The sequence below is a fragment of the Chlorocebus sabaeus genome, chromosome 3 (assembly GCF_047675955.1).
Source record: "Chlorocebus sabaeus isolate Y175 chromosome 3, mChlSab1.0.hap1, whole genome shotgun sequence".
Taxonomy (NCBI): Eukaryota; Metazoa; Chordata; class Mammalia; order Primates; family Cercopithecidae; genus Chlorocebus; species Chlorocebus sabaeus.
In genome coordinates this window covers 82,378,226-82,405,784 of record NC_132906.1, presented here as the reverse complement: position 1 = coordinate 82,405,784, position 27,559 = coordinate 82,378,226, and the positions used below count along the sequence as shown (strand labels likewise).

Below are 27,559 nucleotides of genomic sequence, written 5' to 3'. Positions count from 1 at the left end.
CCTTCACACAAAACAAGCTTGTCCCGTCTCAGAGCCTCTGCTTTGCCCCTTCTGCCACCTGGGACTTCCTTCTCCCAGACTTCTGCACGTTTGCCCCCTCCTGCTCGTAGATCTCCGCTCAGTGTTAGCTATTCAGATAGGACTTCCCAGCCATCCTTGCTATAGCTGCCTTCTCTAGTCACTTTCTGTCAATTTTATAGTCTTCATCCAACTTCTTAGTACTCAAATCACCTTATTTAAATATTTACACGTTTAGTATCTACTTCCCCCTGCTGGAATATAAGTCTTGTTCCTTGTTCTATCAGCAGTGCATAGAACACCGCCTAGGCCACACTGGGCATTCCCCTTCTATGTAGGGGACACTAAAACAATACCATCATTCCTTTCGCTGACACTACAAAGGTTAGATTCATTCCCAGGCAAATAGAAGTAATTTTGCAATATGTAAAATGGAAACATAGATTTTCACATTAAAAACAAATTGTATCGATGAATGTGTGACCATAGGTATAAGTACCAATAAGCTGTCCTTAACATTGCATTCCGTTTAAAGCAGGTCACAATTACATATATAATGACTATCACCTTTCTTTCACCACACTCCCAGTCTGTAGAGAAGGAGGGACAGAAGGGAGGGAAGGTGGAGGAGGCCAAAACCTGACATATCTTAGCAATAAAGATTGATGCAGGCCCGGCACGGTGGCTCACGGCTTGTAATCCCAGAACTTCGGGAGGTCAAGGGAGGTGGATCACTTGAGCCCAGGAGTTTGAGACCAGCCTGGCCAACATGGTGAAATCCCGCCTCTACTAAAAATACAAAAATTGGCCAGGCATGGTGGCAGGTGCCTGTAATCCCAGCCACTCGGGAAGCTGAGGCAGGAGAATGGCTTGAACCTGGGAGGCTGAGGTTGCAGTAAGCCAAGATAGCGCCATTGCACTCCAGCCAGGGTGACAGAGCAAGACTCAGTCTCAAAAAAAAAAAAAAAAAAAGAAAGAAAGAAAAAGAAGAAAAAGAAAAAGATGTAAAGAAAAACAGAAAATTTCACTCAAAACTGGAATTTACTTCTATCTTCCCTAAGAGGAAGATACACTTTTCCTAGAGCCTAGGATTAAGATAATTCAGTTTTAGAATCCACAAAAATACAAAGTATTCAATGCCTATCATGAGCCTAATGCACGCCAAAACAAATATGAACTGACCACTTGATAAGCTAATAGCAAAATTCTTCATAAAAATTAAGACTTTTATGTGATGAAACATATCCATGCTTATTAAAATATTGTCTCCAAATATTTCATCCTTTTTCCTATTTTAAATGGCACTCCAAAGCCAGATAAAAATGTCCTCCTTTTCTTATTTTGATAGTCTGCTCCAGTGTTTACAAAATATATTCCTTTTCATACCTTTAAAAAATACTTTAGAAGACTGTTAACAAAATGATTTCTACATTTGTTAGAATCAAATTCATACAAAATTAGCAAAGTTATTCACACAAAGGCAAAAACATTCACAAAACAATAAATCAAATGTTCCAAAAATACCTTCCTAGGATAATAAAATCAGAGGCAATTTCACCTTTAAAAATAATGTCACTGAACAGTAAGAGGAAGAAATAGTAATAGCTTTTTTTTCCCCTCACTGATTTCCAACTTGATAATATGTTTTAAAGGCCGTTACTGTGGGATTTGTCTTATCGGTCTCCAGTGCAGCTGTTTGTATTATTTTCCACATTTACTACAATCAGTGTTTATACTGTTCAAAATTCTCTTCCTCAGTCAGCAACGAAAATATAATTTTCTAGTTAACAGAAGAGGAGAAAAGCATGTATGTGTGGGGGTGTGGGAGGGGGAAGTTCAGAAAGACATTTTCCCATTCGGTTAAATTTTAAAAGGAACTCCAAATTATAAAACCAAGAAAACTGCTAAGCTTCTAGGACTACATCACAAAAGCAGGTAGCCTTGCATTAAAATTAATATTTTACACCATAGCTGTAAATACATCCCACCTGTTAAATTGCCTCGAAATATTTTAAAGCACAGTCAACAGAGTTATTTCTGTTCTACTGGTGAGCTTGTTTCTAAGATGTGTAGCTGTAACTGATATGTCAGGAAAATAAAAAGGATATGGTTAATAATTCTCTTTCATTTCCTATTTCATTTGAAAACAAATACCAACCTCTACTTATTCTAAGTTATTTATATATCTTGAGACTTTCATGTCACATGTAATGAGTCTAGAGAAATCACATGTGTAAAGTACAAAATAATAATGACTTCAAAGAGGTGGGGTGGGGGGAACATTTTCAAAACCTGTTCTTAGGACTAAAAACATAAGACAGTTACTTCCCAATTCATTTGTGTACCAGCAAAGTACAGGCAAAAATTTATGCCGCTTTATTTTTCTAATTAAAATATTGATTTTACTATCTATAAACAGCTATTAGGATTAAAACTAAAGTTTATTCTTGGAGGGTGTGGGAGCTATTTTAATGTAAAAAACTGAAAAGAAAATAACATTTTTAACTTCCTCTCTTAAGTAGATATGAAAATCAACAATTTATTTTCTTCAAAACTGAAATTTAAGGTTACAATTTTAAAACTGATTCAAATTCTGTGTGGACAAGTATTTATATATATATTACAGATAGTTTCACAATCTGCAAACAGAACATCTTGTCCATCTTATTCATGTGCTTGTGTAATATTTTATATTACATAGCCCCACGGGGCATTTTAAGTTATCATGTTATATATATATATATATATATCATTTAATACTTTAGTCATTTCACAAGTAATCCATTTAATCTGGTATTCTTCAGTAAATAACATGAGATTCATGTGACACTATTCCAAATTTGCCTGCTTTAACATAGAAAATTAGTTCCACTTAGCTGAATATCAAAGACCTATTCAATATAGAATGCAGCGGTGCTACAATCAGCTCTGCTCTGTTATTTATAATAAATTTATCTTCTCTTGAAAATATTTGAGCAAGAATATGAGAAATAAAAAGAAAAAAGTCTTCAAAGGTACAGCATGAATAGCTTCACATCACACAAATGCAGAAATTGTTAGACTTTAGCAGGATCTCAAGATATTTTCAAAAGTATTTAGCTACTCCTCAGGCCTGAAGGCAACCTGCTGTGAGCAGGTGGATAGAAGAAATCACACCACACAAAGAACAAGCCAACAGCAGTTAGTCGGCTCTGCTTGCAAATGTTCAAACAACGTGACTATGCAAAATGAAAATCTAGTATGTAAAACGTTAACGACAAACAATACATTAAATCCCGGTACACAAATTACACTGTAAGAAATAGAGAACAGCAAAATTGAAGAACTTCTTCCAAGGTCAAAAAAATTACTTCACAGGAATATAGACATAGTAAAAATAAAATAAAATAAAAAACTATTCATCCAGCAGGTTCCACACTCCAAAGGTTCTGGGGTTTGTGAGGAAAACAGAGTGAGCTCACCATGGCCAGGACATAGCGAATCTCTGTTTCATTACTTTATGCCACAGGCAGGAAATCATTCCACATTGTAAAAATAGTTCTAATTTTTTTAATCTTCTAAGTAGAGATTTAAAAAGTTTGTCAGCTAGATGATAAATTCGTCTTCTGTTTAAAAATAAATTCAACTCATCTATTCCGAATTTTGAAGTTCCGAATTTTAAAAAATAAAAACCAAAACTGTGGTTGACATTAAAGGGGAATACTTTAAAAACCATTGTGTAGGGTTTTCTCCATCTGTAAAGACTCTGTTTTATAAAAAATTTTGCCTATGAGTGGTCTAACCCAGTAACCACTAGCTACACATAGCTACTGAGAACTTGAAATATGACTGATGTGACCGAGGAGTTAAATTTTCAATTGTATTTAATTTAAAAACTGAAGCAGCGTAATATCATTTTCTGTTAAGCCCAACTCCATTGTTTTGGTGGGACTGCATTCCACTCTGGCCGTTCCATTGTTTAAGGTGCTGCTGTATTAATGCCAATGTCTATGTTGTTTCTGGTATCACATTAGTAATTTTTAAAAGTCTTTCATGTTGAAATGACAACATTTTGGGTATTATTCTGTGAAAAGGCCATAAATGCAAAGCAGCCTCCAAATGCGGAAGGAGCCAAGAAACCAAAGAATCAGGCAAATAAATCCAGTTTGTTGGTGAAGGGTGTTTTCTCGGGGGAACTTACTTGGGGGAACTCACAGACAGAAGCGTGGTCCCGGATAGCTGCAAAACAGGTACGTCCCGCACTGTTACTAGCCAGACCCAGAGCTTATATGCCACAGGAAAAGGGTGTACGTGCTCTATAGAGGCAATTAAAGACACCCTCCAGAACAGGTGAGAATGCTACGTGCGTCACTGCCTATAATTTGTGTGGTAACATCAAGGCTGCTTTGTTCTTTCACTAAAAACAGTAAATAAAATTGGAATCAGGAGGCGTTCACGAGACTGGGGCTAATGAGAAATCAACACGGCTTTGCTGGGAGTGGCGGCTCAGGCCTATACTCCCAGCACTTTGGGAGGCAGAGGCAGGATGATCACTGGAGTCCAGGAGTCTGGGCAACACAGTCTGCCCTCATCTCTACAAAAAAAATCAACAAAATTAATTGCACGTGGTGGCACAGGCCTGCAGTCCCAGCTACTCAGAAGGCAGAGGCAGGAAGATCAGCTGAGCCTGGGAGGTTGAGGCTGCAGTGAGCCACGACTGCACCACTGCACTCTAGCCTGGGCAACAGAGCAAGACCCTATCATTTAAAAAAAAAAAAAGTAAAATAAAAAATAAATTAAATTAAGAAAACAAGGTTTGCCTTCAAGAGAAAAAAAATAAACATGGTGGATTAGCAATCAAGATGGAATCACTTTTGTCTCCAGAGGTACACTGGGTTAAATAAAATGTGTTAGTAAAATTAATTCCACTTGTTTCCTCTTTGTTACTATCATTACTAAGAAATTTTAAATGATAGTTGGGAACAGTGGCTCACACCTGTAATCCCAGCACTTTGGGAGGCTGAGGCGGGCAGATAACTTGAAGTCAGGAGTTCAAGACCAGCCTGGCCAACGTGGTAAAACCCCCTCTCTACTAAAAATAAAAACATTAGCTGGGCATGGTGGCAGGTGCCTGTAATCCCAGCTACTTGGGAGGCTGGGGCAGAAGAATTGCTTGAACCTGGGAGGCGGAGGTTGCAGTGAACTGATAGGGCACCACTGAACTCCAGCCTGGGCAACACAGCAAGACTCCATCTCAAAAAAAAAAAAAAGCTAATTAAAACAAATAAATTTTAAATGATATATATGGCTTGTGTTAGGTTTCTATTCGATAAGGCTATTTAATAAACATCATTACCAACTGACTATTTCTGCAACGAAAATAGACAATGAAAACAAACACCAGTTAAAAAAAAAAGTAAAGCAAATAAATATAAAATAGTTATTTCATTTTCCTTAAATGATATTTGAAGAAAAGTTGGCTAAATTATTAGCTAAACTAATAGAAGAAGACTTTTTAAAATTCTGAAGAGAACTTTTAATTATTTTCAAGAGTTTTCAATGTTTACGTCCCTGGTTCTTTATCATTTCAAAATATGAGTCCCTCCTCCCTCAGGTAATGCATCACTAGCTCCACATTCAAAGTTATCCACAATGATTAGATTTTTTCCGAGAGTATGATTTTCTTGAAGTCAGAAAGCCACCATATTGAAAGCAGGCGGGTGGTTATATGGGAGTAAGAGCTGATATGAAGTAGACCTCACCGAGCAACGGACAGTGAGAAAGCCCAGGGCATGCACAAGCCTTTGAGAAAGAAAAAATCAGCAACAGCCAGAGGCAGACCCTTTCCTACACCTATTGATACTACCAATAGCTATCTACACCTGTCAATAGGTGATACTGTGGGCCTCAAACAGCCGAGGTGCCACCCAGAGCACACAGAGGCCAACAGGAAAGAACCATGCTTGCTGAGCAAGGCGCGTCTCTGTGGTAAGTCCTTGGGAGCCCCCTTGTTTCTTGCTGCTCTCACGGGAAACCATGGTTATTCTGTATCAAGAGAGGTCCACCCGCCACACACTAATGGAGTATGGATTTCGCAAATGTTGGGAGGTCAGGAACTAAGAAGAATCAGTAAAACATTCTATAATGTAAGGTGACTGGCTACTTACCCATTCACCCACCCATATCTACTCATCCAATTATTGAGCATTTATACGTGCTGAGAAGTCAGCAGGGCAGTGGGAATTAAAAGTCAAATCCACAAGGAAACAGGTGATTTAGATCAATTAAAAGAGGTTAATAACCTATGAAATTTATTATTCCAATGATAGTATTGAGGCAGAAGAATAGGGTCTGGAGGCAGGGAACCTAAGGATGTTTCAGCCGGCTTCCTAGAACTAAATTGAAAGGAAAATCCTAACTTTCCACACCTAAGTAACAAAAGGATCAGGGGCTACTCCCTTTGCAAAACCCCCACCTTTTCTGTGTGGCAGATGGGAAATCGGACAGTCAATTTCCCATCCAACAACAAATCAGAAAATCAGATTGACTGCGGGTCCAGTCTTTGCAACTTTGTAACTTCACCCCAGCCTCTGAATGGTTGCTGTCCACAACCAATCAGACTGATTGCCGGCCAAGTCTTCGTTTGCATAGAAGTGTAACTTTGTAACTTCACCCTACCCATCTGGTTGGTTTTTGCAACCAATCAGATGTTTGCACAGGAGTGCGATCTTTGTAACTTCACTTCAGCCTCTGGTTGGTTGCTTTCTGCAACCAATCAGACTGATTATGGGCTACCACTTCATTTACATGAGGTGAGTATGAAGTAATCAATGGAAAACTTCTAGCAGGTATTTGGACCCAAGAAGATTCTGTATCCAGGCCCTTGAGCTCAGGGTTAGGGTTAGGGTTAGGGTTAGGGTTAGGGTTAGGGTTAGGGTTAGGGTTTCATTTAACCCTAACCCTAACCCTGTGGTTAGGAGTGCAGTTTCATTTTCTTTTTCTCTCTCATTTTTTTTTTTAGTTTGAGACAGAGTTTCGCTCCTGTTGCCCAGGCTAGAGTGCAATGGCTCGATCTCGGCTCACTGCAACCTCCACCTCCTGGGTTCAAGCGATTCTCCTGTCTCTGCCTCCCGAGTAGCTGGGATTACAGGTTTGCACCACCACACTAGGCTAATTTTGCATTTTTAGTACAGACGGGGTTTCACCATGTTGGCCAGACTGGTTTCGAACTCCTGACCTCACAGGAGATCCACCTGCCTCAGCCTCCCAAAGTGCTGGGATTACAGGCATGAGCCACCGCATCCGGCCACCTGTACTTTCGTTTTCAACAAATCCCTGCTTTTGTTCTGTTGTTGCTTCATTGTTCACTTTGCTGGACATTTTGTCTAATTCTTCGTTCAAAACGCCAAGAACCTGGATAACTTGCAGTCACGACCCTCTACCAGTGACAGTATACACCAAAATACAACTTACTTTTAAAGGAATTTAATGGATAATATTAAGCTTATGAAATTTACCAATGAAAACCAAGAACATGAATACACGTGATCGGACTGGATGAATTAGGAGCTAATTCTTGAGACAAAAGTAAGTTGCGTTCCCAGCTACTTACTCATCTAATCAGATAAAGAAGTTAAATCCTCCTTAACATGGTTTGGATGTGTGTCCCCTCCAAATCTCTTGATGAAATGTGATTCTCAACATGGCAGGTGGGGCCTGGTGGGAGGTGTTTGGGTCATGGAGGTAGATCCTGGTTGTTTAAAAGAGTGGGGCACCTCCCAGTTCTCTCTCTCTCTCATTCCTCCTCTTGCCACGTGATGCTCCTCTTCCTGCTTTGCCTCCACCATGATTAAAAGCTCCCTGAGGCCTTCCTCCCCAGAAGCCGAGCAGATGCTGGCACCACACTTCCTGTATAGCTGGCAGAACCGTGAGCCATTTAAACCCGTTTTCTTTATAAATTATGCAGTCTCCGATTTTTCTTTATAGCAATATAAGAACAGACTAACACACTACTTTTCATAGGCGTTTAGCAACAAAATGAAGTAGACGCCAAGTACCAACATATCTTTAAGTCAGATGCTAGCCAAGGCGACCAGGTAGAATGTGCTAGGAAGCTGTGAGACCAGTGACTGCCCATCTTCCACCTCAAAAGAATAAACGAAGAAAATTAATTTGAGGAGGTCGAATTCTTAAGCTAAGAATTTAAGGCTGAACTCCTTAAGCTATGTCAAAGCAAATCCATGAGAATCACTTATTCATGTGAATTCTTAGTGACAGACCAAGAAGAGAAGCTTGTACTTTGTTGGTTTGGTGAGGCAAGGACTTATTACTATTTCCTGTGGCCAGATGTGGATTGTGCAGGAGAAAAGCCGGCGGGGTCATTATGAAGGACCCTGCCCAATGAGACCATTCAGAGTCAACACAGTAGTTGCTCAGGAGGCCAAAGGCAACTGGAAAAGACAGGAGGCATTTAATGTTCTGCAGGTGAGAAGTTCCCCCAAATCCACATGAAAGTATCCCAGGGCTACCTGCCAGCTTTGGACATCTGCCATGGCCCACGAGAATGAATGCCAGGTTGCCTCTGCCCCAGTCAACCTGGTTCTTCCTGCCATCCTCTTCTCATCTTTACCCCATACTGCAAATTCTGAGAGACCCAATATAGCAGCTCTGAAGTAGAAGAGGGTGTTGTTGAGGCTCAGAAAATGATACCCCAAAGTGAAGGCCTCGGAAGTAACCTCAGAACCAAGGTCTCCGACCTTCTGCCCTCCTGTCTCTCACTCCTGATTCTCTCCTGATATGAGTCACAGACACCAGAATTCCTGTCCCGCAAAGACAACTATGAAACTAGAAATAGGACTCTAACCCCTCCCTGCCTTTCTAAGAGCTGCCCATAAAGAAATTCTCTGGCCTACCCTTCTCTCCAACAGTAGCAGGTCATAAGACCGTCATCCCAGATGGGTCTTGTCCCATACCTGGGAGGAAGAAATGGTACAAGAGAGGCCAGGAAGATCTGAACAGACAGGCCTTGCTGGGTTCCCCTCAGCCTACTAGCATTCACTCATATTCTTTGTCCAATCAGTTTTACACGGCTGCCCATTCTTCATTAAACCTAAGCATTAAAATGGACAGCTTTCCTTGTATCTTTGGATCTTTGTTCTGAAGACTCACATCTCACATAAAACTTTGATTAAATAAATCAGTTATACTTTTCTCTTGTTAACCTGTCTTTTGTTATAGGAGTGTCTGCCATTGACACCCTTATGATGGGGAGGAGCGGGATCACACCCTTTTGCCCCTACAATATAAAGCAAGCAAGAAGAAAGTGACATTCTCCTCTGCCCTACTAAAGGTTTCTCAGTGAGGTCAAACTGAGTTTAGACAGGAGAGGTTTTACCAGTTTTGATATTACAATGAACTAGACTTTGAAACACATCCTCCTCTCCTAAATACAATATAGCTTGTTTATTACCTGGTAGCAACATTACAGACTGTTAGAATGGAATGTGGTTTTATATATGGGAAGGAAAGAAGTTGAGATAAAGCGTTAAAAACAAACAAACATCCTACAAGTATTCAGAATGCTGCTTCTTCAGTTACTATCCACATAAGTCCTGCTCCACAATGAGATACCACTTCACCCCCAATAGGATGGCTATTATAAAACAAAACAAAACAAAACAAAAAATAACAAATGTTAGCAAAGATGACACGAAATTGAAATTATTGTGCACTGCTAATGGGAATGTAAAATGATGCAGCAACTATGGAGGTTCCTCAAAAAATTAAACATACAATTACCACGTGATCCAGCAATTCCACTTCTGGGTATATACCCAAAAGAACAGCGTACTCAAACAGATATTTGTACACCCATGCTCATGGAAGCATAATTCACAACAGCCAAAAGGTAGAAACAACCCAAATGTCCATTGACAGATGAATGGATAAACATGTAGTATATTCACACAATGGAATATTATTCAGCTATAAAAAGGAAAGACATCCTGTCACATGCTGTAACCTGGATGAACCTTGAAGACAGTATGCTAAGTGAAATAAGCCAGCACAAAAGACAAATACTATATGATTTCATTTACAGGCGGTACCCATACCCACAGTAGTCAAATTTAGAAACAGAAAGTAGAATGGTGGTTGCCAAGGTCTGAGGGAGGAGGATGGAGAGTTCAGTGTTTCATGAGAACAGAGCTTCAGTCTGGGAAGATGAAAAAGTTCTAGAGACAGATACCGGTGATAATTGCATGACAATGTGAATATACCTAATGCCACTGATATGCCTAAAATTATTAAAATGGAAAATTTTATGCTACCAATATTTTACCACAATTTAAAAAAAAAAAAAAACCTGCTAAGGGTACAAAATAGTGTTAGAGAAAGAAAACCCTAACAAAAGACCAGAGGATTTAATCTCAGATGAACACAGAACTGAATTTCTGTTTTTTTAACCTGTTTTTATAGATCAGTAGATGGTTGGTAGCTTGGTTTGTAAAAGCAAATAATATAGAATTCACTTTCAAAAACTTGCCTTGAGGGAATAACCACCTAAGAATGACAGTCAAGGCTGGAGGAAAAAAGAAAAACAACTCATATTGAAAACACTAGAAGACAAATGGTCAAGGCAGGAGCCCAGGTGTATGTTGCAGATAGAATTTTGTGATCCTCATAGTACCCATCATATGTCTGCAAAGAGTACTTAATGAATTGAGTCAAGTTTTCATCATCAGCCTCTCTCAAACTCAACCCCCTTTTTCTCTACACTGCTTGAACCCCAGTGGAGGATGAAGGCAGTAATAGGATTGTCTTCTAAATGAACTCCATCTCTACTTCACCCTTCAATCCCTTAACCTCTATTATGGGGACACATCAATATTCTACAATGACACTTCGATGGACGTTACTTTACTCTGCAAAAAGTTTTAATATCTCCACTGCTGACTGAAAAGCATAGATTCTTTAGGCTCTTATTCACTATCTGGCTCCTCCAACCTATTTTCCATGTTTAGCTCTCATTACTTCCCTAAATGAATGCTTCCCAATTTGCCTCTGGATTCACAAACATGTTTTTCTAAGGTGTATCTCGAATATCATCTGATGCCCTTGGCTTGCAACACACACACACACACACCCCTTACTATTTTAAGTGGTTAAGGGTTTCCGAAAGATTAACAAAAAATGAAAGAGAGCAACTGACTGAGAGCTCACAGAAGCAAATATACTGAGGATCATATTAAGTGAAAAATCATCTTTTTATTTACAATTAATGGAGAATCACAGAAACAGTAAGCTTTTAAAGAATTTTGGAGTTGGAAAGGTGAGGTGGTGGCAAGGTAGTAAGGGAAGAGAAGCAGGGCTGTCATTAAATTGTGCTGGCATAACTAGTTACCTGTATTTTATTATTTATTTATTAGTTTTTGAGATGGAGTCTTGCTCTGTCGCCCAGGCTGGAGCACAGGGGCCGAGCCTCTTGAGCAGCGGGGACTGCAGGCGTGCACCACCACCCCCAGTTAATATTTTGTATTTTCAGTAGAGACAGGGTTTCACCATGTTGGCCAGGCTGGTCTGGTATCAAACTCCTGACCTCAGGGGATCCACCCACCTCAGCCTCCCAAAGTGCTGGGATTACAGGCTTAAGCCACCACACCCGGCCTGGTATCTGTATTTTAAAAGTAAAATGACTTACACCACGTACAAAAGTCAATCCCATGAGGATTAAGGAGTTAACTTTGAAAAGCACAATTTAGAAAGGTTTAAATGAAAATATAGGTATCTTTGTGAGCTTAGGAGTAGAACAGGATTATCTACACAAACGCAAAACACACAAACCATAAAGGAAAATATTGCAAATTCTGACATTAAATCTCGTCTTAAAACTTCACTTGGATAACTTAAAACAATAAAAACACAAGCTACTTTAACAACACATATGACAAAGGATTAGGAGCCATAACACAGGAAGAACTTTTATGAGTCAATAAGAAAAAGACAATCCAATTTAAAAAGTGGGCAAAAGTCATGAGCAGGTATTTTGCAGAAGAGAAAACAAGACTGCCAATAAATGTCTATTTTCAATGTTCACTGTCACACTAATCAGGGAAGTATACATTAAAACCATAATGAGATGCCATCTAAACCCACTAGTCGGGGAAAACCTAAGTAGTTTGGGAATGCCAAGGGTTCACCGGGATGTGAAAAACAATGTTAAGGGCACAGATTCCTTGGTTCAAATTCTGGCACTTCCATTTACTACCAGATAGGAAAGCAACTTAGCCTCTACAAGCCTCTGTTTTCCCAAATACGAAATGAGGGATAACACTAGTACATACTTTATTGGGTTTCTGGGGGCATTAGACAAATTCATACATACAAAGTGCTTAGAACAGTCAGTGCCGGGCATAGTAAGTGCAGAATAAGGTTAGCTCATTGTTCCCGTTATGACTATCATCTTCAGTACTGGTGGGCACGGAAGCTGGTACAACCACACAGGGAAACCCATCTGGCCTTGCCGTGCAGGAAGGAGAAAACACAAGCCCCACGGTGTGGCTGTTCTACCGGCACATGACCTGGAGAACCTCCTCTTGACAGAGGAAACAGGAAGTAGAATGTTCATATAAGCATCACTGTGACAACAAAATAAGGAAAATAACACAAATGTCTATTTAGAGGAGAATAAATAATTTGTGGTATATTAATATGATGGATGGAAGTAAATAAACTGCAGCTATAGGCAGCAACATGGGCCAGGCTCACAAACACCATGCTGGTGGGGAGAAGGCAACTTCCGGAAGAACACAGGGAGGACGGGGGCAATTACAAAGTTCAAAAACAAGAGCAGTTCAACAAGATACTGCTCACAGTGTTTGTGTATTCGTAAATATCCCCAGAGAAGAGCAAGGCAGCGATCAATTTAAAACTCACAATGGTATTCTTCAGGGACACTGGAAAGGAGGATTTAATCAAGGAAGAGTGATACAAACAGCACTGATAATTTTTTTTGTTTTTATTGTGTATGTTTCTTTGGGTTTTTTTTGAGATGGAGTTTCGCTCCTGTTGCCCAGGCTGCAGTGCAATGGCACAATCTCGGCTCACCACAACCTAGGTTCAAGGGATTCTCCCGTCTCAGCCTCTTGAGCAGCTGGGATTAAAGGCATGCGCCACCATGCCTGGCTAATTTTGTATTTTTAGTAGAGACAGGGTTTCTCCACCTTGGTCAGGCTAGTCTCAAACTCCGAACCTCAGGTGATCTGCCTGCTTCGGCCTCCCAAAGGCTGGGATTACAGGCGTGAGCCACTGTGCCCAGCCTGTTTTCTTTTTTTTTTAATCTAGATAGTGAGTAAACTGGTTTTCATTGGGTTATTCTTTAGCTTTTGTATAGATATAACATATTTTTGGCCTGGCACGATGGCTCACACCTGTAATCCCAGCAATTTGGGAGGTTGAGGCAGGTGGATCACCTGAGGTCAGGAGTTTGAGACAAGTCTGGCCAACATGGCGAAACCCCATCTCTACTAAAAATACAAAAATTAGCCAGGCGTGGTAGCACATGCCTGTAATCCCAGCTACTCCGGAGGCTGAGGCTAGAGAATCGTTTGAACCCAGGAGGCAGAGGTTGCAGTGAGCCAAGATCACACCACTGGACTCCAGCCTGGGCAACAGAGGGAGGCTCTGTCTCAAAAAAATAAAACGAAATAATAAGCTGGGCGTGGTGACTCACACCTGTAATCCCAGCACTTTGGGAGGCTGAGGCGGGCGGATCACTTGAGGTCAGGAGTTCGAGACCAACCTGACCAACATGGAGAAACCCCGTCTCTACTAAAAATACAAAATTAGCCAGGCGTGGTGGCACATGCCTGTAGTCCCAGCTACTCAGGAGGCTGAGGCAGGAGAACCACTTGAACCCAGGAGGCGGAGGTTGCAGTGAGCCGAGATCTCGCCATTGCACTCCAGTCTGGGCAAAAAGAGTGAAACTCCGTCTGAAAAACAAAAAAAAATAATAATAATAATAGTATAAATATTATTTTATATTAAATGAGGTTTAATAATAAAATTTAATGATACAAGTTAACGATTAATAGTAATATTTAATAATAATATTTAAGAATATAAAGTTTATATGTATCCTCAAAAATCCAGAGAAAAAAGAACTGTAGCTATTACTTTAAAATAGCTACCATTACTATAATAATCAATTACCACAGTAATCAATTTCAAGTGATTACTGTAAAATCACTTGAAAAATACCTTTGGTAATATTCATTCCTTATTTCTCAGAATTTACCATAAACAATTGCAAAGAGATACATAAACACTCATAATTGCATTTCATATCTATCTGCTCGGAGGTGTTAGGCTGGAACTCTTGGAGCAATGCAGCCCAGGAAGCAAGCAGAGAGAGGAAAGGGGGAGTCAGGAATAGAATGTGGAGATTTGCCCATGCTAACGGTGGCCAGAAGAGAAATCAGCAGACGACTGTAAAGCCACCAGTTCTTTCCCCTGTCGCGCCTGCAGGTCCCTTCTGCACACAGTGCCCTCATCACCGCAGGGGCTGAGACTTCTCACCTCCGAATCCCTAACATCTGCTGACCTCTCTCTTTGCCTCCAATCTTCACCTCATCCTTCTTCAAGCCACTCTCCACAAAGCAGCCAAAAACCAAAAGCACGTCGTAAACGACAATTCTGTTCAATCATCACTTTCTTACTGAAAGCTCTTCCACGGGTCCCTACTGACCTAGGGATAAAGTAGAGCCTGTCCTATGTCCTTAATAAGGCTCGTGTGACTCGGCTCCTACCCCCCTTGCTGGGGCACACCACTCCTCAGCTCATTTTCTGATTGCAAAGGTTGAAAGCAGAAGGCGTCCAACTGTGGTCCAGATCAGCAGCATTAGCATTACCTGGGGGCTTGCCAGAAATGCAGACCTAGCCCAGACCTACTAAATCAGAGTAAGCTATGGGTGGGTCCAACAACTTGAGTTTCCACAAGGTTTCTAGTTGATTCTAAAGCACATTAAAGTTTAAGCATCTCTGGTTTAAAGTATGAATGACAGGTAATTATAATTTGAAGAACAATTTGATGGGAAAAATCGCAAACTACTATAGCATAGTTGGGGGAAGCACACATGACTGCCACGGATAAAGTTTCTGCTCTGCTTCTTCCTAGCTTTGTGATGCCCAGGAAGTTACACAGCTGGCCTCAGCATCTTGCAATGCTTGATAGCAAGGATCCTACTACAGCAAGACTGCTCAGATTTAAATCACGGCTCTAGGCTGAGGTGGGGGGTTGGGGGGGCGTCACCTGGGAGGTCAAAGCTGCAGTGAGCCCAGATTGTGCCACTGCACTCCAGCCTGGGTGACAGAGCGAGATCCTGTCTCGTTTAAAAAAAAAAAAAAAAAAAACATGGCTTTACTTCTTATTAGCTGGTGATCTTCAGTAAGTCACTTACTTTCTCTGAGCCTCAGTTGTCTCATTTATAAAATTATAAATAGCACCTACTTCATACAATTGTGAGGATCAAAGAAGTTCATATCTGTACTATGTTTAAAACTACACCTGATACACAGTAAGCACTGTGTTATTTATTGTTACTATAATTGTTATTATTTTCACAGAGGCCACATTACATTTTTGGAAAGAGTCAACACAATGCTAATGCCTACAGAAAGTAAATAAAATCTACCCCCTTTCATAAGGAAAAACTCTCCTTACCTTTTTTTTTTTTTTTTTAGGTAAATGACTTTTTTTTCCTAGTACACCATTTACCTCACTGAGTTTATTTCCTTTCAATTAGAGAGTACTTAACTTGATGCAATGACCTCTTCCTAAGAGTCAAGGGATCTGCCTTTAAGGGGTCACTTATTTCAGACACATTAATTCTTTTTGTAGCAAAGTACGTACAAGATTAACAAGGGATTTACCGAACATGATCCCTACACTAGGGAAAATATTTTTGATTATTCTACATATATATCCATATTAATCTAGCTATAAATTCTACATGTAAAAGTGCCACCAAGGCAACTATCTGCACAGTCACTGAAAAGGATGATGAAAGTATCACAATAGAAAAAATCTGCATAACCGGACTTTGCACCTCTTTCTTCTGACTACTGAGAGTTAACACTATGTCCCTCTGACAAATACCTGGGCCGTAACACATTCAATGCACTATAGAGTCTATCGAACATAAACCAGAACAACAAAACCAGTTTTGTTGTGGTTGTTTATTTGTTTTTGTTTTATTTTTAAGACAGAGTCTTGTTCTGTTGCCCAGGCTGCAGTGCAATGGCGTAATCCTGGCTCATCATAACCTCCACCTCCCAGGTTCAAGCAATTCTCCTGCCCTAGCCTCCCGAGGAGCTGGGAATACAGATGCCTGCCACCACATCTGGCTAATTTTTACATTTTTAGTGGAGATGGGGTTTCACCATGTTGGCCAGGCTAGTCTGGAACTCTTGACCTCAGGTGATCCGCCTGCCTTGGCCTCCCAAAGTGCTGGGATTACAGGCATGAGCCAACGCACCCAGGCACCACAGTTTTTAAAGACACAATAATACATGGATCTCAGTAATGTGAAATTACGTAGTGACATTTTTTTCAACGGTCTTAAAATATTTCACCTCATTATTTATTCTGATATAATATTATATAAAGTTATATAATATAAGTTATAAAATATGAGAAAAGACAGGAGTTAGAAAATTTAAAAAATGAGAAAAAATATATGGGGACAAGTCATAAAACCAAAGTTAAAATATAGGGCTCATTACCAAGAGTTCAAGGTTACTTGGAACCATAGAGATAATATACATCAATTGAAACTGACTTAGAAATCAGTTGAGTCATCATATATTTTTTGTGGATTCTGAAATCCTCTGCCCCAGTCTCTCATAGAGGTAGATGAGAATCAGGTATGGAGTAAGTAGTCTTATCTGTGATTATCCTGATTTCTCAAGGGTTTTAAAACCAGTTTCCTGTATAAAATCAAGTTAAGATCATTTTCATAAAAAAGAACAAAGAATGAGCATTTAATGCTATGGGTGGGACTAGATTTTTATTAGCCTGTGATAGCCACATGTTCCATGATTTTTTGTTTTTTTGTTTTTCTAAAACACTAAACCTCAAATAGGAGGCAAGGTGAAGGATTTTGGCAGAATCTCTTTTCATAACTTTTCTACTTTAAAATGGAAGTCACAGGTTACAAAAAACATTCTATCGACTCTGGGTTCCAAGGCATCTCCTCAAGGCAGGACATTTTATATTGAGGTGAAAAGAAAGATTAATAAGTTAAGATTACTAAATTTTTAAAGGACATCAGTGAGCCGTGGAAGGTCAACCTGAATAACGTGTGTTTTGCTAGCCTAACACTACGTAATTTCAACTGCACAGAAAAGAAAGGTAACAAAGTAAGTTGTATTTTACAACTAAAAACCCACAGAGGGGGGGAAAAAACAGCTAATCGAGTATTTTTAGAAAAGCATGCAGAATTCCTTGTTTACAACAAAGTACAATACATGAACCTTTTTGGACTGTCTGAAAAAACAAAACATTAATTGCTCAGGTTAACACTTAAGATCCTCTACGATAAGAAAAAGTTTTCGACTATAAAAAGCATAAGGTGAATAAAATACAGCTTTTCCCTCCTGTAGCTGTAAGTATTAGCCACACAAGTGCTGACAAGGATTCTGGACTTGAGGAGGCCTTCTAAGGAAATCCTTACAACACTCACCTGGACAGTCCTCTGAGTGCCATCAACGCTGACGGACAATAAGGGCAAAGCCAGGTTCCACGTGCTGGTCACATTTAGTTTCGACCCATCAACTTCCACCTGTTGTGACACCAAATAAGACCATTACCATGAAGAAAGACAGCAAACTGATCTCAAGTTCATTGCTGCATACAAAGCAGCAGCCATTTTAAACAGATGGCTCCCAAACAACCTGTCATGTTTACTGCTCCAGCCATGAAAGACAGGGTCCAACAACAGCGTCTTCCCAGTCATCTCTGGGGAGAGGTGAAGGACCTGTGAACAGCTGCCTCTGGGTACTGAGGCTTCAAGTGATTTCCGTAAGTAACAAACAGCCTTCTAACTCGAAACCTATCTGGACATGCTACATTTACTGCAATTAGACAAGTAATGCATATAAATTCCAGTGACATCTTGCAACCCACACAACAGGGCTTGCATATAATATCCTCTCCAAGGACCAAGGAAGAACTTTTTCTCTGTTAATTTTAATGAAGGACTATGCATTGTTATCTTAATTAAACAGAAGCTTTAATTAGACAGAATTCTTTGGTGTTGAATATCAAAAGTCCATTCAAACTTTGCAAAGTTCTGTCATATTTCTGTCAATCATAAATGACTGACTTCATCCAGTCATCTTTCATGAATATGCAAAAAAAGACCCATAATCTTTCAAAACAGGGATACTCGTAAAAGAAAAAAAAAAATTTCCAAATAAATATAAAAGTAATGGAAATTTAAAAATCATAGCTAATTTAAAATGAAAGTACCATGGTTTTCTTCCTTTCACTCACTGATGCTTATTCCCTAACTCTTTAATATGAGAGGCTTACAGATGACATTATTATATGGTAGACAACCTAACAAGGGGATACTTAAGCTTGCTCAAGTTTCCAAATAAACCTGCAGCAGAACCATGATATATGATCCCTAACAATTCCCCCACTATCACTTATTTCTCTTAAAAGATACTCATTAAAATCAGATTATCAGAGACCTCACTATTTCCCCTTCTGCTGGACCCTTGGGGACAGGTCGGGAGTGGCAGTGGACAAAGATTGCTGAAAACATTCTGACATGTATCAGGTGCCCTAAAAATATCCAGGGGAGAGGTCTGCTTCTGGGACACAGTGTAAGGGAGGCTGCAGGCTTGCAGTGAAGCCCAGGGCTCAGTTTTGTGGCATTCTGAATATGGCGTGGCAGCAACAGCACAGCATGGCTGGAGGGAGGGGCTGGGCAAATAACCCAAGTACATCATGATAGGAATCCAGAAGCTCTGACCAGTGAAGATCTGGGTCAGGATGAAGACCACACAGTATGGGGAACACCACGATTGCAGGCAAATACAGTTGATCCTTGGAATCCATGGGAGACGGGTTCCAGGAGCACTACTCCCGCCCCGCCCTGCAGATACCAAAATCCGGGGATGTTCAAGTCCCTGATAGAAAATGGGCTAGTATTTGCATCTAACCCATGCACATTCTTCCATATACTTTGAATCATCTCTAGATTACCTATAATATCTTTGAATTATAATACCTAATACAATGTAAATGCTATCTAAATCGTTGTTATACTCTATTGTTTAGGGAATAAAGGCAGGGGAAAAAAAGGCTGCACTATTCAGTACAGATCCAAATCTTTCCCTCCCCGCCCCCCTACCCCAAATATCTGCAGTTGGTTGGAGCCACAGACACGAAGCCCATGGATACAGAGGGCCGACCGTAGTAGATTTAAGGACAGCAGAAGCCTCCTCAAGGCTTTCAGAGCTTAAACAGAGAGAGTCATTTCTCAGTGGTTACCAACCCAGGCCCTCGTAGCAAAGCCTTAGGGGGACTACGTGTGAGTCTACGTTCTCCCCACGCCAGCACCGTGAGGCAGATCTGACCATCATTCCCAAAGGCCCCCCTCACTGCTCCCAGACCTCACCTCAGTGGAAGCTGGGGATAGAAGAAAACTGAAACACATTACCCCAAAGAGACTGTTTAAACCAACAGAGGCCAGGATCCTGTTTACTCTCATATTTTTCTTCCCACCATCCACTACCAAAGGTAGAGGGCCTCTGACGAAGACGATAGGTGATAGAAAATACAGTACATTTTGTCATCTACATAATGAATCATGAGTAGAAATTTGCAACTTCACTACATAACTGAAACAAGGAAGCCATCATGACTCCAAATCAGAAGCTGAAACCTATCTGCCAGTACTAAGTGGCGACAGGGAGTGTGCAGAAAGCCATCACAGGCCTTCTCAGGCTTCCAGCGATACACAGATACATAATTCCGAATAAGAGGTACAGTGATTCTACTGATGCCTGCATCCAAGCGGGGAATCCAGATGGAAATATAGGCCATAGGAGAAGTAGAGAATGTCTCTTTGAACCACGGGTTAATACCAGAGAAAGCTGGGCTGGCTGAACCAAAGAATCCTTGTTACTATGCCAGATCCACTGTGCACATGCAACTCTTCAGTCAAGGGTGATTGAAGGGGCAGATGTGGAGTGGAGGTAGCATTTCGTGATAGACTCTGACATGAAGAACCAGCCTACCCTTTCAAACTAAATAACAGATTTGGTGAGAAATGACCAAGTAATAAGTCAAAAAAAAAAAAAAAAAAAAAAAAAAAAAAAAAAAAAGGCTGTAGCCTGCTTCACCCATCCTCCCGCCCTATTTCAACATAAACAACACTCAGAAAACAACCAATACTGGATGTCTGCATACAATTTGGAAAAAAAAAAAACCTCAGAAAGAGGTAAATCAGCAGCATATAACACAAGAACTACTCAAAGAAACACAGGAAGAGTTCAGATAAATAGTTCTCCAAAGTCTCAAAGGCAACCATAGGAAATGTGACCCCTCTTAAAAAAAAAAAGAGCTCAAAGAAGAAAAACAAAGGTTCAAAGACGAGATTATACAACAACAGAAGGAAATGAAAGTCAAGCTGATAGAACTCAGAAAAAAATGGAGAGAAAAATAACATTATTGAGATAAAAGCCACATTAAGAAGCAACCAAAAATAGAATAAACGTGACTAAAAAGAAAGATAAGGACCAGAGAAATCATATAAAATGAAACAGATAAGACTAACAATATAAAACCAATTTACTGAGAAGACAACAGATATAGAGGAGGAAGCAGGGTAGAAAGAATATGTAACTCTCCAAAGAGGCTCACAAAGCAAAAAGAACAAATGTACATTCAAAGATATATAATAGGATAAAACCTGTCAAAATAAATAAAATCTGGAATTTGTGGATTGATTATGTTTATAGAACTTTAAGGCTAAAGAAAGAATCATGGCCAGGCATGGTGGCTCACGCTTGTAAGCCCAGCACTTTGGAAGGCCCAGGCAGGAGCACTGCTTGAAGCCCGGAGTTTGAAACCAGCCTGGGCAACAAAGTGAGACCCAGTCTACAAAAAAAAAAATGTTTTTAATTAGCCAGGCACGATGGCCAGTGCCTGTAGTCCCAGCTACTCAGGAGTCTGAGGCAGGGGGAGATTGCTTGAGCCCAAGCCTTCCAAGCTACACTGAACCATGATTTTGCCACTGCACTCCAGGCTGGATGACAGAGCAAAATGCTGTCCAAAAAAAAAAAAGAAGAAAGGAAGAGAAGAGAAGAGAAGAAAAGAGAAGAGAAGACAAAAAGGAAAAGGAAAAGGAAAAGACAAAGACTGAAAAGAAAGTGTGGAGGTATTAAGTTAGAAATAAAAAAATCATGGGCCAGGCACAGTGGCTCATGCCTGTAATCCTAGCACTTTGGGAGGCCGAGGTGGGAGGATCACGAGGTCAGGAGTTTGAGACCAGTCTGACCAACATGCTGAAACCCCATCTCAACTAAAAATACAAAAATTAGCCGGGTGTGGTGGTACACATCTGTAGTCCCAGCTACTCGGGAGGCTGAGGCAGAAGAATTGATTGAACCTGGGAGGCAGAGGTTGCAGTGAGCTGAGATCACGCCACTGCACTTCAGCCTGCACAATAGAGTGAGACTCCATCTCAAAAAATAGATAAATAAATAAATAAGAAATAAGAAATCATGTATAAGAAAGGAAAAAAACTCAGGTCAGCCTAATTTCTCAAAAGCAACACAGATACAGAAGACCACACAGCAATATGGTCTAAGTACTAAAAAAAGGAAATGTCTCCCAATTTTATACCCAGCAAAAGTATCCTTAAAGTATAACAAATAAATATAGATTCTGTAGAATGTAAAAACGTAGTGCCCCTTCTTTTAAAAAAGTCATCTCTATACATATTGATTTGAAACCATTTTCAAGAAAATACAGAATAGTGTATACAGTGTGCTATCTTTTTTTAAAAAAAAATATACGTGTGTGTTTTTAAATGCAAAGAGTATCTCTGGACAAATGCTTAAGAGGAACAGAGTAGCTAAGGAACAGGGATGAAAGGGAGGCTTGTTTTTCACCACAAATCCATTTGGACTTTTTACCGTATATACAAACGGTACTTTAATTTTTTTTTTTTTTTTTTTTTTGCGACAGAGTCTCACTATATGGACCAGGCTGGAGTACAGTGGTGCGATCTTAGCTCATTGCAACCTCCGTCCACCTCCTGGGTTCAGGTGATTCTCATGTCTCAGCCTCCTGAGTAGCGGGAATTACAGGCGCCTGCCACCAGGCCCGGCTAATTTTTGCATTTTTAGTAGAGATGGTGTTTCACTATGTTGGTCAGGCTAGTTGCAAACTCCTGACCTCAGATGATTGGCCCACCACGGCCTTCCAAAATACTGGGATTACAGGCACGCGTCACTACGTCTGCTCTAAAAAATTTTTTCAAGTGAAGTGTGCTCATTTTCTCTGTCATTATAATATGCAATCAGCAGCCACTTCAGACCTCTCACTAGTAGGCACACAATAAATAGTAGCTGTTTTTTCAAAACTGCATTTTAGTTAACAGGTGGATACTAATTTCTATTTCTCATTTACAGACTTCAACTATAACACCAAATTTTACAATGTGTTTCAGATAATCTCTCTTCCTCATCTGAAAAAGAGAGACCTGAACTAACAAGGTCAAATATCTCTGCTACATCTATAATTCTGTAGTTACAAAGCCCTTTTATTTCAGATGTATTTAGATGGTTAATTTCTTTGTGGTTTTTTGTTTTTTTGTTTTTTGTTTTTTGCTTTTCTTTGAGATAGAGTTTTGCTCTTGTTGCCCAGGCTGGAATGCAAAGGCGTATTCTTGGCTCACTGCAACCTCTGTCTCCCAGGTTCAAGTGATTCTCCTGCCTCAGCCTCCCGAGTGGCTGGGATTACAGGCACATGCCACCAAGACTGGGTAATTTTTGTATTTTTAGTAGAGACAGGGTTTCTCCATGTTGGCCAGGCTGGTCTCGAACTCCTGACCTCAGGTGATCCACTGCCTCAGCCTCCCAAAGTGCTAGGATTACAGGTGTGAGCCACTGCACTCAGCCCTTTGTTAGTTTTTTTGAGACAGGGCCTCACTCTGTCACCCAGGCTGGAGTGCAGTGGCATGATCATGGCTCACTGAGCCTTGCCCTCCCAGGCTCAAGTGATCCTCTCACCTCAGCCTCCCGTGTAGCTGGGACTACAGGTACAAGCTACCACCTCCAGATTTATTCATTTATTTGTTTATTTTGGAGAAACAGGTTCTCACTATGTTGCCAGGGCTGGTTCCGAATTTCCGGGCTCAAGCAATCCTCCCACCTTGGCCTCCCAAAGTGCTGAGATTACAGGCATGAGTCACCACATCCGGCCACAGACATTTAATTTCTAACATGGCTATTTCTAATATTATAAAGTGAGTTTTTTGCTCACATACCTCTGTTTGAGGTTAGAACTTTTTAAGATTTTTCCTTTAAGTGACAATAAAAGCTAACAAATCAAATTCAGTGTGGGGATAAAAAGAAAAATAGACCAAAAGTGAAGTGATCAATGACATAATATCCTGAGGCACAAGTAAAATCTGCTCCTTTCAAGGCAGAGACAATATTATCAAAATGTCTTAGCACTGTGAAAACACTGGAATATTTTAAATTATGCAAAAAACTCTGTATTTCATAAACCATCCAAAGACACAACACTAGAGGTGTTTAGCAGCAACACTAACGTAAACAAAGATTTTATAATTTGCCCTTATATCGACCAAGGATTCAAGTGCACCAAACTTACATTAATTAGAAGCCTGACCCGCACTCTCAGCAGACGACAACTTCTCTTTACCAAAATCGAAGCCATAAGCCCAAGTCCTCTTATTTGCTTCCCTCATCAGCCATGCTCTTTCCTTTACTCACATCTCATGCCCTCTCTGCTTCTTAGTTAATCCTTTTAAATTCCCTGTTCTCCAGCTTTCAGTCTACACTGGAGCCTCGCCTCTGCTTTCAAACACGTGCAGAACTCCGCAGCTCCATGTCTCTTCCTTTCTCTGACAGATTCTAGAACAAGTTCTCTGTAGCTATTTTCTTACCGTACACCTTTCCCCATAACCTCCTATAATCTGGTTACTAAAACTGTATTGTGAAAAGTCACAAATATTCAGCAACTTCTTTTCTTTTCTTTTTTTTCTTTTTGAGACAAAGTCTCGCTCTGTTGCCCAGGCTAGAGTACAGAGGTACAATATCAGCTCACTGCAGCCTCTGCCTCCCAGGTTCACGCAATTCTCCTACCTCAGCTTCCCGAGTAGCTGGGATTACAGGCGCCCACCACCACACCTGGCTAATTTTTGTATTTGTACTAGAGATGGGGTTTCACCATGTTGGCCAGGCTGGTCTCGAACTTCTGACCTCAAGTGATCCGCCCGCCTCGGTCTCCCAAAGTGCTGGGATTACAGGCATGAGCCACCACGCCCAGCCGATTTCTACAGCTTCTTCTGAATTCTCATTATTCTTTACCTGTCAGCAGAAAGAAGGACCTCTCTGAGGAGGTGATCTTGAGCAAAGACTGGAAGGGTGAATAGGAATTAGTTAGGCGTGCTAGTGATGGGTGTGTGGGAATATTCTAGAAGGAATATCATATTTAAAAAAACAAAAACAAGAAAACCCTGAGGTGAGAAAGAGCTGAACTGGTTTGAAACCAGTGTGGATGGAGCAGAGAGGAGAAGGGGAGGCTGGTTCTTGAAGAACAGGGACAGGAGTGGGAAATATGAATGGGTTCCACCTGCAGAGTGCCATTGACTGCTGTCCTTTTTTTTTTTATTTTTTTTTGGTGGAGTCTCACTCTCTCACCCAGGCTGGAGTACAACAGCACAGTCTTGGCTCACTACAAACTCCACTGCCTAGGTTCCAATGATTCTCTCACCGTAGCCTCCTGAGTAGCTGGGATTACAGGTGTACACCACCATGCCTGGCTAATATTTTGTATTTTTAGTAGAGACAGGGTTTCACCATGTTGGCCAGGCTGGTCTTGAACTCCTGACCTCCGCCCACCTCGGCCTCCCCAAGTGCTGGGATTACAGGCGTGAGCCACACTGTCTATTTTTGAAAGATCATTCAGGCTATAGCTTGGACAATGAATTAGAGGAAATAAAACTAAAAGTCATGGTGATCAGATCTAGAGCCCTGGTGGTGTAGAGAAGAGGGACATACACAAGTAGTGTCAGCTGGAGCAGGAACATGGGACATGTGAAGACAGGAAGGAGTCCCTGAGGAAAAGGGAGGAGAAGTTATCAGAGAAACAGCAACCCTGCTGCCCAGTGTAGGATGCCCAGCCGGCCGTGGAAGAACGAAGGAGTAAGCAGTTAAGGGTATTCATGAGTGAGTGACTATAATGCCAGGCCAGGGAATCTAAACTGGATAAAGGATGTAAAAACAGGAGTGGTGTCTGTGAATGGAGAGAAAATACAGGGAATAATGATTGTATGGAGACAGAGAGACAGACCAGGAACTGGCTGCTGGTCTTCACATGCAGGGAGAGGGATACAGGGAAGGGGACTGAAGGTTGCCAAGAGGAAGATGAGGTAGTGAAGACTGATGATGTGATTTCAAAAAAGAAAGGGCTTACAAGAAAGAGTGGAACAGTGGTACTGAATGACACGAGGAGGGAAAGTAATCCCACCTCCTGTCTTGGAGGTGCATGTGGTACGAGAACAAAACTACCCTAAGGTTTTAGTTAGGGTAAGTAATTACTGGAACATTCCAGAAAAGGCTGATACAAAAGGCTGTTGGTCTGCAAGTGGGCAATACAGGGGGCACCGTGGAAGGGACTGGGAGGCAGTGGAGAGATGACAGAGAAGGGTAGAGGACACAGAATTAGAAATAATGGAGGCTGCAGTGGTTCTCAAATACCGCGAATTCTCTCCGTCTCCACCGATAACACCTTAGCCCAAACCCCGGCCACTGCATCTCTGAGGCCTACTGCCACGATACTCTGGCCTCCCCACATACATCTTCCATATCTCCAACTGGTTCTCCCCACTACAGCCAGAATAATCTTTGTAAAGATGAAACCAATCACTCACTAAAACCGAGATAAAGGGGAAATAAACACATGGAAATGCCACCTGTTTTTGAAAAGTGTAAACTCCAAAAAAGACATGGAGCACGCAGTGGTTGGTATAAAAACATCATGCGTCTCACCATTCCACCACCACTTAAAAGCTAAATGCTAATTTAAAGTATTGGCATTATAAATTTGAATTAACTAGGACAAGGCTTTGGTGGGTACAGTTCATGAAATTCATCTCAATGTACTCTATTTTCTGAAAACTTTCTCCAGCTTAACCGAACAGATCAGTTTGGTTGAAAATTATTTATAATAAGAATATACATGACAGGAGCAGGCACGGTGGCTCACGCCTGTAATCCCAGCACTTTGGGAGGCCAAGGCGGGCAGATCACCTGAGACTGGAGTTCGAGACCAGCCTGCCCAAAATGGAGAAACCCCGTTCTCTACCAAAAATACAAAATTAGCCGGGCGTGGTGGCTCATGCCTGTAATCCCAGCTACTCGGGAGGCTGAGGCAGGAGAATTGCTTGAACCTGGAAGGCAGAGGTTGCGGTGAGCCGAGTTCCACCATTGCACTCTAGTCTGGACAACAAGAGCAAAACTCCATCTCAAAAAAAAAGAAGAAGAAGAAGAAAAGAATATACATAATATGGGCTGGGCACAGTGGCATAGGCACCTGTAATCCCAGCACTTTGTAAGGCCAAGGTGGGTAAATTACGAGGCCAGGAGTTCGAGAGCAGCCTGGCCAAGACGCTGAAACCCTATCTCTATAAAAATACAAAAATTAGCTGTGTGTGGTGGCAGGTGTCTGTAATCCCAGCAGCTCAGGAGGATAGAGTCACTGGAACCCAGGAGTTGGAGGGTGCAAAAAGCTGAGATCGTGCCATTGCACTCTAGCCTGGGCAACAGAGCAAGACTCCATTAAAAAAAAAATATATATATACACACACACACACACACACACACACACACACACACAATATTCAAAACAAGTTCAAAAACATGATTTGGCAGGGCACAGTGGTCACGCCTGTAATCCCAGCACTTTGGGAGGCTGAAGTGGGCAGAACGCTTGAGGTCAAGAGTTCAAGACTAGTCTGGCCAACATGGTGAAACTTTGTCTCTACTAAAAATACAAAAATTAGCTGGGCATGGTGGCGGGCACCTGTAATCGCAGCTACTCAAGAGGCTGAGACAGGAGAACTGCTTGAACCCAGGAGGTGGAGGCTGTAGTGAGCCAAGACCATGCCACTGCACTCCAGCCTGCGCAACAGAGCGAGACTCTGTCTCAGGAAAGAAAAAAAACACACAACCAAAAAAAAAAAAAAAACCTCATGATTTATGTCCTATTTCAAGAAGGCATCTCCCCACATGTCAT

The 27,559-nt window shown here is 41.0% G+C and overlaps 1 protein-coding gene across 1 annotated transcript in view; it reads right to left on the bottom strand.

The window, feature by feature from the left end:
• PCCA (propionyl-CoA carboxylase subunit alpha) overlaps positions 1–27,559 on the bottom strand; it is a 435,698-nt gene that overhangs the window by 85,009 nt on the left and 323,130 nt on the right. The window contains exon 20 of the mRNA XM_007960786.3: positions 17,736–17,834. Coding sequence (XP_007958977.1) covers positions 17,736–17,834 — 99 coding nt within the window. The remainder of the gene's footprint in view (positions 1–17,735; positions 17,835–27,559) is intronic.